Raw genomic sequence first — 19917 nt, forward strand, 5'->3', positions numbered from 1 at the left:
ACTAAAAGATTCAAATGGAATTTTAAAATCAGAGTGAGTGTGGAACTGTTATCTGGTCATTCCAGTCTGTGTAGCAAAACAGTGTGTGGCAAGACCTACAGGGATCTTGCTGAGAATTCTGAAAATACCCCATGTAACCTGTCTTGTCTTTGCTCCATCCAGCACAACAGAATTTTACACTGAAGTCAAAGCCATGATGCAGCTTGAGCTGGGGTAGCCGTATGAGCCTTTTTTAAAAACAAACAAACAGACAAAACCCCAAGAAGTAGTACTGGCTCTCATCTCTCTTTCTCTGGAATATTTTCCTTACCTCTGTTTATTTTCGTTGCTCTTATTTGTGCTCTTCCTGTTTTTATTGTCACCTTCTTGCTCTAAATTAACCACAACTGCAACCTTGGTTGAATATGGCCATTTTTATATTTATTTGTTTTTATTTATGTTTAATTATAGACTGAAAATTAATAATATGAAGATTTTTTTATTTTTTTATATAAAATGGCATGCTAGTGGATTTTTGTTGCTTTTACTCTCTGTTCTAATATTTTTCTAATACTCCATTTGTATTCCACACACTAAGATGGTGCTTTCAGAAAACTATTTGTAAAGACTCCAAGGTGTCTTCCCTCATGATAGCAATCCTATAGCCTGTCACTGCATATACGTATTTTGGTTTTGTTTTCCCCATGATCATGACTTTGCATTTTTTTGACAATGAATTTAATTTGCTGGTTTTAACCTTGTAACTTAATGTCATGAGACAACCACGTTGGCAGTTTGCTGTATACAGCAGGCAGGATATATGAGAAGTATTGATTGGACTTTTCTGCCATAAAAGTGTAACACCATGAGTAGCTTAACATGGATTTTATTCAGCTTTCAGTGGCTCATAACAGGGAACAGAGGATACCAGAAGCTTTAATTGGCAGACCAGTCAAATTACTATTTGATTATTGTAGTATTGACAGTCATTCATTGTGCCCATGTGATTTTGCCAATCCTGATCAGAATCTGTGGTCGGCTTTTGAAAACTGTTATTTTCCATTTCTAAAAATATACTCAGCTATTTTTGTATATCAGATGCTAGCTGGAAGTAGCGGAGAACTAATGCTACAGTACTTCTAAGATAGGTTTTCAGCATTTAAGGACTTCATGTGAATATGCCCAGCTTTAAAATTGAGCCGCTAACATGATTTTACTGCCTTATCAAATAAAATGGAAAGATGAGATTTGATGAAGCAGTTGTCTGTGTTCAAACAAAAATTAGACTTAAATGGGAAACAGAAACATAAACCTGAACCCAAAATCTGGAGTTGTGAAAGACTGAGTGTTCAGATGCAGGCTTACTGTCTGATCTGTTACTGCAAGATCTGTGTGCCACGACTTCCCCAAAGTGTTGGAAGTTTGTGTGCTGGAAGGGGTATCCACAACCTGATTCCAGCTGCAACCAGCTGCAGAGAAGTGAGATTCTCTTTTCCTGATGCCTAACACAATGAGACCTCAAGTTGATAGAAGCTTTCCCACACTCCAGTCATTATAGTTGCTAAATAATAATTTTAATATATTTCTATTTTTTTCCAAGGCAGAAGTATCCCTTTTAAATCAAAATCCATCTCAATTACTCCTGTTAAACTAAAAGGTAGACTGTGCATATGCAGTCTTTGATACAGCTATTTTTACAATGTGCTTCTCCTCCACTTTATAATTATTTTTTCTTGTTGAATTTGATCAACATATTCAGGTATGTATGTGCCTAAACATACTCTCTAATTGTTCGTGTGGTCATGTGTACCCTCTAAGGGTTTTTTGACAGAATTAAAGCAACTCACAGTTTTGATAGCAAAGTAGAAACAGAAAAATAAGATCCTTCCTTTGCTGTCTGGCTGGCTCAGCTGCAGCAAGGAAAATGAGCCTTTTTCTGGAGCACTGCTGCGCTTGAACCTGCCTGTTTATGCTTCGTTAGAAGGTCTTCAAACCTTATAAATAAATAAAAATACAATTCTTTAATACCTCCTGGCAATTTTGGGTGGAGATCAGCAGTTCTTCACTAAGCGGACGTATGTTGCCGAAACAGCTGCTGTGACGAGTATCACCACATATGCTTGCTATGTAATCAAACTGAGTTTACATCTACACTCAGTGACACATGCAGAATGAACATTTGTTGGGCTTTTTAAAATTCTATATTAGTTTTAGAACTTCTACGTTAGAAATACCTGTGTATTCAAGACCCAGGCTATTTTCTGCACTCTTACAGTTGTATGTTGTAAGCAATCACATACCAGAATTTGTTTTTGCAGAGTAGGGCTTATTGTAGGATGGGCAGCTGATTGTGGATTCCAGAACTGGGCCTTCTGTTGTTGGAAAGAAACTCTTCAATGTTTCTGCTCTTGCCTTTTTTTCATGACACTGTATTCACGTCCAATGAATATGAAAATAGTTGGATAAGTATTTGGAGGAAAGCTTTCATCCTGCTCTTTGCTCAGGGTCAATAAACATTCCGAATTGTATGCTCTGCTACGCTGGTCAGATGAGAGTATATTTTGTATATAACGTCTGCTGTCCCTGTCTTATGCGTGCTTCTAGAGAAAATGAACTAGCTGAGTACAAATTCAGTCATTTTAGGACGTTTCTATTAAGACCTGATTAATATTGAATGCCTCCTGCAAGGAATAATACTTAGGAGCCAACATGTCATTTTGCCCCTATTTCTCTTTTATTTTCCTCTAGCTGAAAGAATAAAACTATTCATTATCCCAGACTTTTCTTTGGTTTGCTTCAGATTGTTTCAGATACCTGTTGCTCACAGTTTCAAAAAGGCCAAGTTAAGGCAAGTGCCCCAAGAATCCTGTATGATCTTTGCAGAGGCTGGTTCCCCTTAGGGGACAAAGGAAAAGTGTATTTCGAAGTATTTTGTGTGTATGCTTCCTGCCTGAACCACAAGTGACAGATCAGAACATGCTAATATAAGCTTTCCATAAAAACTCTTGGCTTTGTGATTCCCTGCCAGGTACCTACACCGTACAGCTTTCTTCTGCTTTCTTAACTACCTACTGACTGAAAGGAGTGGCAGGGAATCAGCAGGGTGTTTAGCTGCACAGTTTTGGGGAAGCCTTTTTAGGGGCTTATCTGTTAAATAATACAGTCTAGCTATCTGAAATTCCAGCTTTATATTTTATTGTAATACCAGAAGAAATAGATGCCTGAGAAAGCCTCAAGAGTGCTAACTCCAAGTGCATATGTGATTCTTTAGACAGCTGACAAAGAAGGATGCAGTGATCCAAGCAAAATGGTATGTGACAGCACACATGGTGTCACCTGTTTCTTAAGAATCCAGTCATAATGAAAGCATTAAAGTCTGTTGGAAATGTCATTTGACCAGTATGCAAGAGCCAGGAGTAATGGTTTCTCTCCGACTTGACAGTGAGGACCAGACTGCCTCCAATATCAGGAAATCTCTCTAATGTGAAATACTACCAGTTATTTACCTTCATGACCAATGGGGGCATCTATATCACAACCTTTGCTAAATTCAGAAGTTACCAATAGTCTGTACATCTTACTGGAAGAATAGCCTCAGTGAGAAGCAGCTTCTCGGAAATTGCAATTCCTGCATTCATCCTCCGTTTTTACACCTTTTCACATGGTGGACTTAGATAAGCAGAGCAGATCCCAAACTATTTTCAGTGACCTGTGACCCCTCCAGCCTCATATTAGTAAGAACACTACTGCAGGCTGCTGTGTGAGTCTGCACATGGGTACTGGATTTGTGACATTTGGATTTTTTTTCTCTCACTGTAATAACTGTTGTAATGTACAAAATTCATCTGTATTTCTCATTTATTCACAGCTTCCCACTGTGTTGGACAGAAACTCACCAGGCGTTGACCTGAAGACCTGGGGGAGGGTGCTGTCTAATGTCTCTCAAGTGATGCAAAAGGTAAGTGGTCTAATAATATGTAGATGACATCACTTTTCTGGGTAGTGCATAGTCCTCCTTTTCCTTTGTTCTTTATATCTTCCAGTTATCTGCTTTATCAGGAAGAAAATAGACTTGTTTGGGAAGAGTTGATACCTTAGAAATCAATTTTTCTCTCATTACAAAATAAATGTAGACATAAGCATTGGCAATTATTATATGAAAGATATTCTTTTCTTCAGAAAAGGCATGAGAGAACAAAACTGCAAATGGTGCCTGTGGCCAGGGCAGAGGTGATAAATGGATGAGGTTCTGACTGCAACCATGATTTACCAGTCTGGACACAAGTGAGACCTTACGAAATACTTACCTGTTTTGAGGGTTGCTCTTAACAAAGTCTTGTCTTGCTGCAGCTGGCCAGGAAGCCGAGTGTTCAGAACCTTTTGATGGTGCTGCAACCGTTTGTACAACATGGAAGGCTGGAATCCTTAGACCACTTGGTGAACTCGCTGTCTGATCTTTTCTGTGGCTACCCAGAAGGAGGTGGATCCAGAGTCCTTTCCTTCAACTGGTATGAAGATAATAACTACAAAGCTTTCCTGGGGATTGACTCAACAAGGAAGAAATCCAGTTATATTTATGATAATACAACCAGTAAGTTTTTCCACCAAACCATTACAGAGACTGTAGACAGATGCACTTTATGTTCAAATACCACTGTTGCTTTTATAAAATAATGTTTTAAGCAGTTATTTAGGAAATTAGAGACAGCTAAAATGGTTTTACTTCATACTTCATGAGTGGAAGCAGAGAAGCCCAAGAATTAGAACTGATAGAAATACAGATTTCCTTTCAATATGAAGGCATAAACATTGTCATCATCATCATTAAGACAGTCCCTCTCTCCTATCTTCTAATATGTGCTACTGATACTAGGAAGAACTAGATGCTACTGAAGAAGGTCAGGAAAATACAGTACTGCATTCTGGAATTACTTTTCTCCAAGATTAGTTTTTTCTAAGTCTCTCAACTTGATTGATGGCCTGGAGCACAGCAATTTTAGAACCTCTTCTTTGGAATAATAATCAGTTTGATATATGGCAGCTGTTTCCTTCCTGCACACAAGTACATATATTCAATTATAGTATATATGTATATATAGATAGATAGATAGATAGATAGATAGATAGATAGATATGCAGCATAGCTGAATCTTACATAGAAAATATTTCAGTTTACCAGGTTTTTTTTGCTTTGATTTCCTCACCTATCTTTTTGCTATTGTAATACGAAAGAATACAAAGAGGAACCAATTTTATCTCTTCTACTATTTGTTATTTTATGTTTTTATTGTGTCTCCTGTTTACCTATTTAACTTTTCTCTACATTGAGACCACCAGCATTTTTTTCTGTACTAACAGCCATATAATAGCTGGTAGTAGATTACTGTGTCACTTCTGCTATGATGAACGTGGTTGTGTGGTTTACGAAGTACAGGTGAACATTTTGCCTATAGAGAGACTGCTACCTTTCAGTGTTGGTTCTACTTATGTCTGAGCCTTCAAAAGACCTGTAGAAGACCTAGTACTCCCATTTCTTCAACCAGGAAACAAAATAGTTGAAGGCTATCCAAGTAAGCTAATTACTTCATAGTGCAGGAGAAAGATAGAAATGTTTACTTTAAAATGTTTAATTCTGAATTATTGTAGGATCCGATTCTGAACTGTTCCAGAGTTCAACATCCAAACCTGCTGGATCTCCACTCCAATAGTTTATATTGTGTAAGAATTAACCTCTAAGAGGAGAAAAAACCTCAGCTTTTTATCAGTATCAATTACAATACAAAGGAGAAAAGCACTTAGAGTTCAAAATTGTTCAATAAGATCTGACCTATCTAGTTTCTTTCTATTTGAAATACTTCGTAAATAACGACAGCTTTCAAATGGTTATGTTTATTTGTGTTTGCTGTTGCAATTTCCATGGTGTCTACTTTACAACTCTAATATCTACTTAATAGTCTTTTCCATCTATTAAGATGGCGTACTTCTACACTGCAGAATGTGCTTCACCCATTCAGATTCAAAATGCTTTAAACTGTCCATATTGTCAGTAAAAAGCCCTGCAGGACATTATGTATTATAGGATTTGAGTAGGGTTACATAAGGACTGTCTTTCTGTCTTTAGCACCCTTTTGTAATGCATTGATCCAGAACTTGGAATCAAACCCTTTGACCAAAATAGCCTGGAGTGCTGTGAAGCCCCTGCTGATGGGAAAGATTCTCTTTGCTCCTGATTCACCTTCTGTACGGCAAATACTTAAAAATGTAAGTTTTGAAATACACAAATGTATATGTCTAAAAAAATGCATCCTAGGAAACATCTTTTGAAAAGAAGTCACCCAACTACCTCAACCTAATCAGGTTTTATTCTCAGAACTCTATTTTTTCTGATGGCCATCAGAGGAGGGACAGTTACTCTTTGTTTAAAAAAAAAAAAACAACAGGAGACATCTTCACTGATTCATCCCATCTTGGTCCACACTATGTGCTTTTTCCAGCTCAAGTAGCCTTTTCTTGGCATGATTCCACATTTGTAGTACTAACAATAGTAATGTTTATATATATTTTACAGAAATAGGAACATCAGCAGCTCTGTGCCAGTAACTATTTAAATGGGGCAGCCATGAGGCTTCGATAGTCGTTGAGACCTAACACTGAGAGATTATAAACCAATAGCAGCATCATGGTTTAGTATTGTATATATGTTGAAATAAGAAATAATTTTCCCATCATGAAAATACGGTGGAGCCTGGACTCTTCAGCTAAGTACCTGAAGCTGGGTGAATGTGAACAGTTAAATCAAGGTCACATATAACCCTGGTTTTGGCCACCTCACAACCAGTAATTCACTTTACTCTCAGTGTCCATGTAAGGCACAGAAGAACTGCTGCTCATAGTTTATACAGGAAAACATTGGATTTACAGCAGCCCAACATTTCAAATCTTAATTAATATCTTAACTATGAGAGTATCTGTCTTCTCCAACTGCCTCCCATTTATTCATCTGCCTACATCACCATCTCTCTTTGTAGTACTTAATGGAGGGAAATAGTCAAGGGGAAAAATAAGAAATCCTCCTGCCTAAAACCTGAGTATTTAAAGAAATTGAAATTAATTGAGGTTAATGTGCACTTCTTTTTCTATTACATATACAACATAGATTTATGCTAAGTTACTTTGATTCCAGTTGGATTTTACAAATTCTTTTTTCTGAGGATTATTAACATTTTCTGCTGTTTTATTCCTCAGGCAAACTCTACTTTTGAGGAACTTGAACGCCTCAGACTGTTGACAAAATCTTGGGAAGAAATAGGACCTCAGCTGTGGTACTTCTTTCAAAACAGCCTGCAAATGAATATGATCCGTGTACGTTATAACTTAGCAGGGATCCTCAGTAAGAGCAGCCCTTCGCCATCTTTCATTTTTACTAAGGGAAAATAGAATTAATTTGGAAGGTTCGGCTGGAAGCACAGCCTTTGCAGCAAAGAATCTGTGACCTTTAAGGCTGTTGGACTGGTTCCTAAGCTTGGGTGCATTACAGTGTCTCCGTGACAAAATTTCAGAGCTGGGTGCTATCTAGAATCCGGCTAATGACTTCTTAATAAATGCAGCAATTGCTGCTTCCCTGTCTTTCCAAAATGTCCTTCAAGAACAGACTACTTCATTTCCTTGGGTTCTGCATAGACAAAGAAGGACTATGTTTTTGCTGGGCCCAACAATTTAGTAGCTTAGGAAATTGCTTATTTCCACATCCCTTAGATCTGAATTGATCAGCTGCATGTAGTATCTGTAGCTAAATTTATAAAGCAGTTGATACTAGAGAAAACAATTGTTTCGTTCACAATCTTCTATATTAGATTAGATATTTATTACATTTATCCCCTTGCTTATAAGGAAATAATGCAATAAATTGTCAAGGATAAATTTGTTTTCACCCATTTTTCAAGTCTCACTTCCAGTTTAGCTATGCAATTGCCCATTTATAAAATTAATTCCTTAGCGTACGCTTTTGTGCTACTTCATAGCTCAGGAAGAGCTATTGAAATGGAAACCTTTGTAGCTAAACAGAGCATGTGAAGCGGATCATTGTAGTGAAGGTGTCCTGATGTGTTTCCTTAGGACTCTCTGAAGCACCCTACAGTGAGGAACTTCTTGAACACCCAACTGGGTCCTGAAGGCTTAACTGCTGAACATATAATCAACTTTCTCCACAATGGGTCACCAGGGAGCCGGGAGAAGGGAATGGCAGACTTTGACTGGCGGAACATCTTCCATACTGCAGATCAAGCTCTGCGTCTGCTCGGCCAGTATCTGGAGGTAAGGTCAGCCCTCCCACTGCTGGGAACACATGTAGAGAATATCTTAAAGCAGGGTAGGCAGTACTTGGGGCCTGTGGCAACATGCAGGAAGGCTAAAATCATAAGACATCTTCATTTGTTTCAGATTTAATCTCAATATTAAAAGCACGTGTTAAAAATAATACAGCAGTACAAGAACATGAATACAAATGTCTGAACAAACTGCTGAGAGGTAGAAAGTTAATATAAAACCTCAAGGAAACATTTTTTGGTAATACTTACAACTGACAAGCCGCTAACTTCAGCAAGACCAGGATCAGAGAAGTTAATAGTTCTTTGATAAGTGCCTCTTCAGGTTTTTAAGCACTCGATAAAAAATTCTCCTGAAACCAATGAGGGAGTTTCCGCTAGTTCTGTAGCCACTTCTGACAAGATCTCTGTGTCTCTTTCCTGGAATTTGTAACACCCTTCTTTAAGCTGCCATGATTTTAGCTGGGCTTTCATAGGCTTTTTGAGAACGACAGTGCAGAAAGTGAGGTGAAGTTTCATTACAGAAGTAAGAAATGCTAAAAATTTTGATTAAAATATCAATCCATTGTAAAAATACTTTGCAAGATACTTTTACTAACAGGTTACTCTGGTAGGGGCAGTCTTACTGATGAGTTCATTAGACTCGGACTAAGCCTAGTGCAAAAAAAGTTCTCATTTTTTAGAAGGCTGGGCAGACTGCTGTGTCCATTCCTTCCCAGAGCCAGGTGACACCAGGAGGTTGGTTTGTTTGGTTTTTATCCAGTATATTTCTGACTGCAAGTAAAGATGTGTTTGGAACTGGACCGGAGATGGGCTGGATTCCTACTGAGTTAGACAAATGAAATGCCAACTATTCTTTGTAAATTTATGAGCCCAGGCAAAACTAGTGGACTCTGCAATGTTTCAGATTAAGTCTGAGAGTTTAAGAAACTGTTGCTGTTGGCAGTAATATTAATACTTGGGAACTCAGTACCTAGCATCTGCCATATGAGGGTCTTTACAGAGATGAATTAAATCATACAAGCACCTCTAAAAGAAAAGTAAATATTTAGTTATTTTTAATGGTTAAATAAGCTGAGCCCCAAACTCACAGAGGAAATTCATACTAGTTGTAATCAACAGGACCAAGCCTAGCTCTCCTAATCCCCATCCAGTTCAGTCTAAAAAATCATTCATCCCCTGCAAGAAGGTAAGAACTGAGAGTTTGTCTGCCTCCCTCTAGCTATTACAAGAGGGAACAGTAAAGTTTTTGCACAAAGCTCTGATGGTTCTGATGATCTTTTTTCATCATGTAAACAGAATTATTTCTTACTCAAGCTGAGTGAAATACATTGCTTGCAGCAGGTCAGTGCTGGAACATACACAATATCAGGGCAGCTACTGTACCTGGTAAATAGATCTTTGTGTCCCAAAGTTCTTTGTAATGAGCTTATTCTTTTAAGTCTGCTGTTTGCACTGAGTTATTAGCATTTGAGAATGTTTTCACACTGTGCCAAGCACAATGGGAACAAATAGCTCCCTTTCAGGGACACCCTACTCCTTCCCACAGTATGGAATGAGGAGAGGTGTGCTGCCAGCAACTGTCTTTGGAGACTCCAGATCTCTGCTGCAAGCTGTGGTGCAGCAGAGAATGCCATGAACTGCTCATCCTCACCACCTCAAGAATTTCCTATTCTTCCCTTTGATTACCTGAGGCTGCAGAACAACTAAGCTGTGAGAGTTACCTAGTCACCTCTTTATGATTATTATGTTCTGGTTTCATCTTCCAAACCTGTTCTTAGTATTGTAGTTTTAGTTTTCTCATATTCATTGGACCATTTAAAGCTGTTAAGTAATTATTGGGAGATCTGAAATAATTTTTCTCAAGCGGCTGATGAATGAATTTTGATACAGTGAGGTTTATGAAGGCACAAGCTGTGTTTCAATTCACTGAAAAGAAACCTAGGTAGAGCGCTCAACCTTGGTTTTGAAGGCAATTAATGTCAAGAGAAATAAATTCTAGGTTTTGGGTAGTAGGTTACAATATAAAAATTTCTTTTCACTTTCAAATTGTGTGAATTATTGCAAGACTGGTGTCTTAGCCTGTGTTTTTATACAAGCTCTGGTTTCATTCTAACGCAGAAGATATAAGCATTTGTGTTTTCTGTTTCAAATGATGCTTCCTTGACTGGACCCCTGGATAAGAGCCCATACTACTCCTCAGCCTGGTCCAGCCAGTCTATTCTGCAGTGAAAACCTAGACAAACTGGGTTGCCTGTCGGTACTTTGCCAGTGCCATTCCCATAGATTCCCCTGGAGAACTACATAAGTTCTGCAGCTGCAACAGGTGCCTTGAAAATAATTTCTCATCACAAAGAAACAGCAAGTAGTCCTCCAGACACTGCAAAGACACAGTTCTACAGCAGGACTTTGCTGTGGAAATACTGACACTTTGACAAGAGCTAAACTGAGTTCCAGAACTCAGTTAACTATGTGGGATAAGCATATCTCCAAGAAATTAATACAACCTGAGCCATCAGTCTCATTTGATTCCTCTTCTGGCATACAAAACAGAAAGACTTTCTACTTTGTTTTGTTTTTTGATACAAAATTGTGTGTAGTTTAATTTTGTAAACCAAACTAGGAGACTGAACATTTGCAAAACACCAGGAAGAGTAAAGCTACAAAATAATGAAGTTATCAATTTAAGCACTGTTTTGTTTTGCTGCCAGTTAAAAATATGTTTTCATATAGATCCCATTAAACTATGACACGTCAAGTTTTAAAGGAAACAGAGCATGGTTTATCACAGGGAAAGGTTGAATAGAAGAGTCTTTAAGATGTCTGTCCATTAAATAGCAAGTTGTCTGTATGAGCACTTTGATGTGGAGTAATTTTTGGTTACTGACCTGCAAGAAATGATCAAGAAGATAAGATCGAACAAGTTAGCCTCCTGGAATTTTATGAAGCAGGGCAAGTCTATAAGTATCTTCCCAGTTCTCCAAGAGCTTTAATACTTTTATTTTCTAGTTATATCTTGCCAGTTCTGAAGGGTGGAAGCTAAATATACAAGCTTAAGTCTGTAATTTTAGAGATAACTAATGATGGAGTTTATAGTGTTCACAGTCTTGTTGTCTTACAATGCCTGTTAAGTAGGGGTTAAATGGGATGATATAAAGGGCTTAGATATTTAGGACTTGGTGTGTTCTGTATATATGTGATAATAATACATTTCATAATAATGACAGAGACTAAGAAAGAAGACTTTGCTGTGAAGGGTAAACTATGTGTTGTTATCAAGATAGTCAAAGCACGTTAATTTAAGGCAGCAGGTTAATCATGTCAGAATCCAGTAGGGACACAGTATTATCAGGAAGATCAATTGACTAGTTGACTGGCATTAAATAGGAATAAATGCCTAAATACCTAAGAGACTTTAAGATTCAAATTTATGCTCTGACTTTACCAGTGCTTCATTTGACAAAGTGCTTTTCAGTTGAAATCCGTGGCTAATGTGCTTTTCTTATGGATCAGTCATCCTTTAGCTCCCTGGTGTTCACTCAGGCACTTCCTAAGCTGAAAAAAATGTTCCAAAAGTTGAGAAAGGATAGTGTTTTGATTCAGCTAGACTGCTGAAAAGGTCTTTTGACCAGATTTATTTTATAGGTGAATTAATTTTGTCTTCTGTATGCCAACTGTGGAGAAAGTCCCTGATACTGGGACCTCACCTGTGCTGCAGCTTTCGCCCTTCCAATTCAGATATTTGCCTTTTTAAGGGAATCTTCTAAGTATAGTCCAGATGGCAGAGTTCACTTTTCCATGGCTGGATGATTACACAAGCTTCAATATATTTTTAAAAATCATTTCATTCTATCTAAGTAGTAAATGTGGCATCATAGGCTTCGGCTGAACCTGGTACTGGCTATATGTTTTGTACAGGTACATCTGAATTTGCTTGATTTCTTACTGGTCAGGATGGACATTTCTTGAGCTTAGAGATGGCAATCCTTAAAAACTGGGAATAAGCTGCCTTCAAAATCATTCCATCCACTCACATTGACCAGAGCAATGCTAAATCTGAGGTTTACAGTTCTTTTTAGGGAGAATGATGTTTCTGAGCATGTATTAATAATGCCATGTGTCTTGAATTTGTTATAAGAATTAGACTAAGAATGGGGAATATTTCAGGAAGGAGGAAGAGTCAACTTTTAATAGTTTCAGCAACTACTTCAGATGAATCTACTTCCCTATTTTGTTTGCAACCACTGAGGTTTGCTTTAATGTATACATCTCACTGGTTTATTCTCCTGTGATTTTTCTCATTGTGATTACCTGTAGTGCTTGACCCTGGATAAATTTGAAGGTTATATTAATGAAACTCAGCTCACTCATCGAGCCCTTCATCTGCTGGAGGAAAACAAATTCTGGGCAGGTGTAGTTTTTCCAGACATAGAGCCTACCACAAGCAATCTTCCATCACATGTGAAATACAAGATCCGGATGGACATAGATGCAGTGGAGAAAACAAACAAAATCAAAGACAGGTAAGTGATGGTTCCTTCTCAGTTCTTGCGTGCCATAACATGACTATGAGAGACATGAGGACATTGGATACATGCATGAAATCCAACTGTATTCACCAACAGTTAATATGTAATGCAGTGCAGAATCCATCTCCAGTTACCCAATATTGACACAAGTGGTGTCACTCTTGTGACAGGCCATAGAGCAGGCAGTTGTATGGGTATGGATACATGGCAAGTGGAATGAGACTGCTCAAAACCTCTTCAGTATCCTGCTGATGTTTTTAGTTGGCTCCATCACTGACGACAAGGAAGTCCTATGTGGATTGTGAGCCAGCTCTCCTCCACCTAGACAGCAGAACTTCTGCTATTCCTCTTAAGGTCCCCCTCAAATGGACTTACTTAAAGGGACAGCAGAAATAATTTCTCAGGATTGTCTACACGGAGGAATATAATGGTGTCTGGTAGTTGGAATCGCTGTTCCAGTTTCCTCTCCAAGGATACTGTATTCCAAATACAGCTATTTATATTCTAGAACAGTTACTCTGCTACGTGATCAATTTATGTACATTTTGGCCAAATATACTGGTTTGTGTCAGTGTAGAGAAAATTAAAGGAAATGAAAGAATCTTCCAGGTCATACTTTCTCAAGCACTATGGCCTGACAACAGAAATCTGGAAAAAACAACTCCAAGCAGTGCCTCTACAATTTCAGCAGCTAAGATTTATTTATTTATTTATTTCCACCCTCATCCCACCCCCTGCTTCCTAAAGCCGCTGTTTACCTCAATGATTTCCATGTGAATTTTCTTTTGAGGTATTGGGATCCCGGTCCAAGAGCTGATCCTGTGGATGACTTACGTTATATCTGGGGAGGCTTTGCATATCTCCAAGACATGATTGAGCATGGGATTATAAAGACCCAGACCAACACTGAAGTGCCATTAGGAATTTATCTACAGCAAATGCCATACCCATGTTTTGTGGATGATGTGTGAGTAAAAGCAATTTGTCTTAATTTTGATGAATACTTGGTTTGCTGGGTGCCTTAAGACTCTCAAACACCAGTTATAACCCTACTCTTAAGGTATACATGCAAGAGCAATAACTGAGACATAACTGACTGAATTTATTCTTTTCCTTATCCTGCCATAACCCAGACTCCAGAAAGCACCTCTGCTAAGGTTCTACCCCTAATCCCAGTCCTGGTTTTTGTTGCATCCAGGTAACAAGTGTCCAGACCTAAAATGAACAAAAAACACTGACCCCTTAAAACCAGCAGTTTTCTTCCAATTTTGCATATCACACAAAATTTAAAAAAAAAAAAAAAAAAAAAAAAATATCTGAGTGTTTTTGTGTTACTTTTCCAGGCAATGATAATAACCTAACCTGAAGCTTCACACCAATTACAGCCGAGAATCTGTTGTGAAAAGGGCACACCAACTATAATGCTTTGCTCCCTACAATGTCAGCCCTGGAATGACCCCTGTGATTTCACAGGACCCAGCGAAAATGTGATGTTTTAAAAAGTTTTTTTCTAACTGAAACTAAGCCTCATGCTATAGTATATGGCCAGTGCCTGTAGCAAAACTGAACGCAAAGCAATGACCCATGTTAGAACAAACACTGCATCCTTCAGTTGACTGTGCAGAATCCGTTGAAGGTAGTAAACCTGTCTTCCCTAATTACATGTGTAAAACCCAGATTTCTTTAAATCCAGAAGATCATTTCCTAAAGAAAAATTGAACAGGAAATGCTTGTCACAATGGAATTGTTACCTCTCTTGCTATCTTTGTTAAACCTTGAAGAATCAAACAACCCAATCTCTTCAAGTATATTACCAAACCCTAACCCTAGGCTTAATCATATCTGGATATACCAATACCCAAAGGTGTAGGTTTTGGTCCTTGAAGATACCTACAGGCCTTGCAGACTTGCCAGGCAATTTAGGGTCTTGAAACTCTTTCTTTCCATAATCCTAACCACATCCCTAAACAGGATTCCATTACTAGTATTTGCAATCAAACTGGATGTATGGCATTGGTTTCTGTTGACATCAGCCCTTTTCCTTCCCTTGTGGGTGCTACAGTTTTCAACAATAACCTGGTGTTCTCTGACCTTCTTCTCCCTAATTCCTGCCCATGGTTTTTATGCAGATTGACAGTTTTTTTGTCTTAAATTTCTTTTGAATCTAGCAAAGTATTCCAGGACCGTGGCTGCAGTTCATTATCTCAGGCACCAGGAGTTAATTTCCCTGGTGAAGAGCAGGATAAAGAAGCTAAATGAGAAAGAGGTGGTTTGTTGCTCTGTAATGGAAAAAGAAAGAGACTGTGCTCCTGGGTGTGTGGGGATTTCATGGCTACATGGAGGCAGAGGGACTGTGGGTGCCTTGATCCCTATCACATTAAAAGGACTATTGCAGTTCACTGAAAGATGCATTTTCGTGAGCCACTGCATGTTTTCTAGCCTTCAGTAACCCTTAGAACCTCTCTGTAAAACAGAAATAACATCTGTCTCATGGGAGTGCAGCAACCATTAGTTCATTAATATTTAGGTTGCTTGTGAAGTTCAATGGCAATGTGTTATTGATGTTTAGACTGAGAATTTCCACTCCCGTGTTTAATAAATGTGTTCTTCACGACCCCTTCTCTTTTTCATTCTTGCTTTTCATCTCAATATTTCTCTGCTTTACCTAAATGTGATTATTTTCCCCCTTCTTCGTTTGGCAGTTTCATGATCACCTTAAACCGCGCCTTTCCCATCTTCATGGTGCTAGCTTGGATATATTCGGTTTCCATGACTGTGAAGAGTATAGTGCTGGAGAAGGAAATGCGCCTGAAAGAGGCTATGAAGAACAGGGGTGTAACTAATGGGGTGATTTGGTGCACTTGGTTCCTAGACAGCTTCGGCATGATGGCTGTGAGCACATTCCTCCTCACAGTGCTGATTATGGTAAGGATTGCCACTCTCAGACTTGTGTTTGCACTGCTGATTCCAGCTTGCTGTTGAGAAAGAACAGTAGCTCTAAATAGGGAGATGTCAATGGCTGGTGGCCTGCTCTGATTGCAGCAATAGCAGGCACGTTCTTCTAAGCAGACTTCATGAGAGCATCAGCTCTTGGCAGAGACAGAAAGATAAATTCACTAGTAAGAGTCCTTGTGAGATCTCCTACGAAAGAATGCATCAAGCTGATAACTCTAGATGTTATATGTCTTCTAGTCAGAAGCAGATCTCGCAATAAATAATAATTGTTGCTTTAAATAGAAGGGATCATAATATGAAAATTTTAATCCTGTAATTCACCATATGTGATTAATTTGTAATATTCAGTGTTTGCCTGCTTAGAAATTATGCCACTATGTCAATGAAAAAAAGAGGCTGCAAGGACAGAACTTTCAGGACAACCTGAAAAAAACAAAACAAGCAACAAAAAAACACACACAAAAAACCCCAACAACACTAAAATCACAAACCTTTTGATCCCTCTTATCTATGTTACCTGAGAACCAAGCTCCTCCTAGCTGCTATATTTAATTATAAAAATCTGTAGCATTTTGACAAGAAAAAATACTGCTGCATCTTTTCTGATGTGGGGAACTGCTATTGGTATAAATGCATAATTAGGGTTCAATCTGCTCTGTATTATCAGCCAGGCCTGATGAGTTCTTCTAGGTCCTTGCAGTTCCATTACAGTCTGGGTGGGTAGAGAGAGCTTACTTCATTCACTGCACTGCTTTAACTGAAAATCAGGACATAGTCAATACCAGAGAGGAATGTGCTTATACTTGTAATTCACTTCCTTTCCTGGATTTTACTATGCCAGTGTGACGCACCTTTGTAAATACATTCTTATGAGAGATTGTATCGCTGTTGATAAAGAAATTGGTCTCAGAGGCCCAGTAGGGTGTTCCAACAATGTTGAGACGTATTTATAGCTTTATAGACCGTTTTGATCCTTATATATGTCTCAAAACAAAGTTGAGCCTTATAAATAGGTTTCAACATTGTTTCTTAGGAGTAAATAGATACTCAGTAGCAGTCTATGCTCTTCTTGAGGGAGAGGTTTAATCTACAAAATCTCTAAGGAAGGTAAATAAAAGTTCACCAAGTGATTTAGTTATTACACAAGCTTCTCTGAGAAACTGCACTTGGATTCCTCAGCTGTGATACACTTCTGGAGTTTTAATATCATTTAGGTGCAGAAGCTTTATAATTTTCCTATTATTATATTTTTTTAAGATGCATTTTGTTCAGGCTTCCTTACGTTGCCTGTCTTGCACATCGAGCGAGCGACCTGAAGATTAGATGAGATCGATGAAAATGTAGTATGATAGTTCAAATAGTTTTATTTAGAATGTACAGATTTCTTAGCAGACACATCTTGCTTGGAATCATTTACTTATTAAAACAGGGACAGAATGTCCATTTTCAATCAGTTATGATCTTAATTCAGTCATCAAATATGAATATGAACTTCATAGCCAATTGTACTAACCTGAAGTCACAATCCAGGTGCAGGGATAAAGTTAAATGAAGGATTTGTTATTGTAATGACCTCAGGTGTTGAAACATTACTGTCTGGGAGAATTATAAGTCATATTAGCTAAGATAGACTGTCTTATTACTCATTACAGGTCGCATGTCAGTGGCAATTCTGATATTTTCTGCTAGTTTAGAAAATGGCATTACTTCTAAATGTTTCTGTTTTTCTTTGCTTACAGTGTGGACAAGTACTACATTATAGCAATCCACTTCTCTTCTTTCTGTTCCTTCTGACGTTCACCACAGCCACCATAATGCAGTGTTTCTTGTTCAGCACCTTTTTCTCCAAAGCAAATCTGGCAGCTGCCTGCAGTGGAGTCATCTATTTCACCTTGTACCTCCCTCACATTGTCTGCTTTGCCTGGCAAGACCGCATGACTATTAATCTGAAGATCCTAGCAGTAAGCCTTTCACTGATCATATGGTATCTTTGAGTTCAAATTTTAGCTGCCCTTCTCACTGTGCATATGTGAGTAGCAAAGCATTCCACACCCCTTCCTCTCTGCTTTGTTTGTTTCAGAGCGAGACAATTCTGCATCTCTCTCAAATTATTAGGGATTACAATGAATAAGCCTTTAGCAGGGCTAGTGACCAAGCGATATTTTCATGGCTTTTAGAAAATTCAATAAAATTTATTTTACTTTCTGAATACTAGGAAATTAGCATAATGTTCAAAAACGTTTGAACACTTCCTAATAAGTCAAAGCAAATTTAACTCTGGTTTGTTTAATAAAGGCAATTCACAAAATGGGGAAACTTATCTTTTTCATGTACTATAACCTAGATAACAGGGTGATATCTAAGTATGAGAGGACCTCAGATTAACGTTCCTTTCTTATCTGAACATAGAGCTAGGATTTGAACCCAGGTGCCAAAGCTCTAAGAAGTATCTTCCATCTACGGAGCTGTAGATATTCTCTGTGCAAAACTTCCTTGTTAGTTCTCTTCCATTATAGGTAAGATCCTTAACAATTCAGTGGAGGTGGAAATTTCTTGCTGGAAATGGAACTGTGAACTTACTAAATTATTCAGACTGATTTTCTGTTGCCCAATCAGGAAGGGGAGCAGGTGTTTGAATCCAGTCTCCCCATCTTTGCTGAATGTTCTGACAACTTGGGTAAAAGAGAAGTACTATATTCTCTTGCACTAGAAAATCTAATGAAAAAGAAAAATAAAACACTACAAAAACTATAACTAAGTGTAAATATGGCAATGAATTAGCTTTCGTAACTGATGGGCTATACAGATATTGTTTGTACCATTTTTAGTTCTACCGGTTAAGGCAACAAAGTACAAAGCTTTTATCCTGTCATTATGTCAGGAAATGAGTAGGGTTGGCCTCTGACAGGTTCTGATTTGGGAAGAAATCTTGAGACTAGCACATAGTCTAAGTATAAAGACAATTATCTTCTAACCCTGAAGTGAAGGAGGAGGCATTCATGTAAGAAAGGATATTTGCTGGCCAGAAACCATAAATATTTTTCTTTCCTGATACATTTTGTCTTATATTTGTTGTTCAGAGGTTAGTCTCTGAAGAGCTAATTACAAGGGATGATAAGGGGCAGGGTATGCAGGTGTAGGGCACCTGAAGAAAAAATAAAATTTAAGGACAAGTAAAGTAATTGAACAATGATTGTATTGCTGAAAACCAAACATTTTTTACTTAGCACACTATTACAATGCCTCACTGAGAGCTGCTGTTTAGATCCCCTTTGTCTCCTCATTTTCTGAAGGTCTGGCGTTCCTGGCTGAACTACATACCTCATGAAACAGCACTGTATCACTTCTTGCTCTGTTTTTGCCATGTGACGTTGAAGAGGATGTTTGGATACTGTACTGGTTTAGTAGTTGGTTGTGTGAGAACCAGGCAGCAGACACACCAGAGGAGGGATTTGTGGTTTTCTTTCTCCTGAGCATCTGGTGTACTTTCTGTCTTGTTACTCATGGTGGCCCTGCCCCATACACTCGCAAAATATTTTGTTTCTCCAATATAGGCAAAGGTGTACACTGCAAACTTCTACATGCATCTGTAGAATTTTCTGAACAGAGTTCTGGAAAAGAACAAGCTGTGAAGGTTGTCTAGTAGCTGAATAAACTACAGTCAAGGTTTAATACTGTCTGTTATGGCTAAATACTGCTTAGAATTGCCACCATTCAGAGGATTAAACATCCCAGTCCAATATAAAAATGAAACCACTTTTCCTTGGTAATTTGTTAGGTATTATCAGGTTTCAAAGTTGAGTCTCTAAAGGTCATATTTTTTGTGCTGCTTTACAAAATGTCACTCTGTCTGAGTCGAATGTCATTTTTCCTTTATTCCAGAGTTTGCTTTCTCAAGTAGCTTTTGGCTTCGGCACAGAATACTTGTCACGGTATGAAGAACAAGGTCTTGGCCTACAGTGGGGTAACATCAGAACCAGTCCCTTGGAAGGAGATGAATATAGTTTTCTTTTTTCCATTAGAATGATGCTTTTTGATGCTTTTCTCTATGGAATACTTTCTTGGTATCTTGACAATGTTTTTCCAGGTAGGTCAAGTTCTTATTCATGCAAAGTAGTGGTAGGTGTTGT

General features: G+C 38.2%; 1 protein-coding gene across 7 annotated transcripts in view; it reads left to right on the forward strand.

Moving 5' to 3' along the window:
• The window catches only part of ABCA4 (ATP binding cassette subfamily A member 4), an 80137-nt gene that overhangs the window by 19050 nt on the left and 41170 nt on the right, over positions 1-19917 (forward strand). For all 7 annotated transcript variants that reach the window (XM_071810405.1, XM_071810407.1, XM_071810406.1 and 4 more), the window contains 10 exons: positions 3848-3937; positions 4330-4570; positions 6101-6240; positions 7225-7341; positions 8095-8292; positions 12621-12826; positions 13623-13799; positions 15535-15757; positions 17527-17748; positions 19670-19874. In XM_071810405.1, coding sequence (XP_071666506.1) covers positions 3848-3937; positions 4330-4570; positions 6101-6240; positions 7225-7341; positions 8095-8292; positions 12621-12826; positions 13623-13799; positions 15535-15757; positions 17527-17748; positions 19670-19874 — 1819 coding nt within the window. The remainder of the gene's footprint in view (positions 1-3847; positions 3938-4329; positions 4571-6100; positions 6241-7224; positions 7342-8094; positions 8293-12620; positions 12827-13622; positions 13800-15534; positions 15758-17526; positions 17749-19669; positions 19875-19917) is intronic.

The sequence above is a fragment of the Patagioenas fasciata genome, chromosome 6 (genome assembly GCF_037038585.1).
Source record: "Patagioenas fasciata isolate bPatFas1 chromosome 6, bPatFas1.hap1, whole genome shotgun sequence".
In the NCBI taxonomy this organism is placed as follows: domain Eukaryota; kingdom Metazoa; phylum Chordata; class Aves; order Columbiformes; family Columbidae; genus Patagioenas; species Patagioenas fasciata.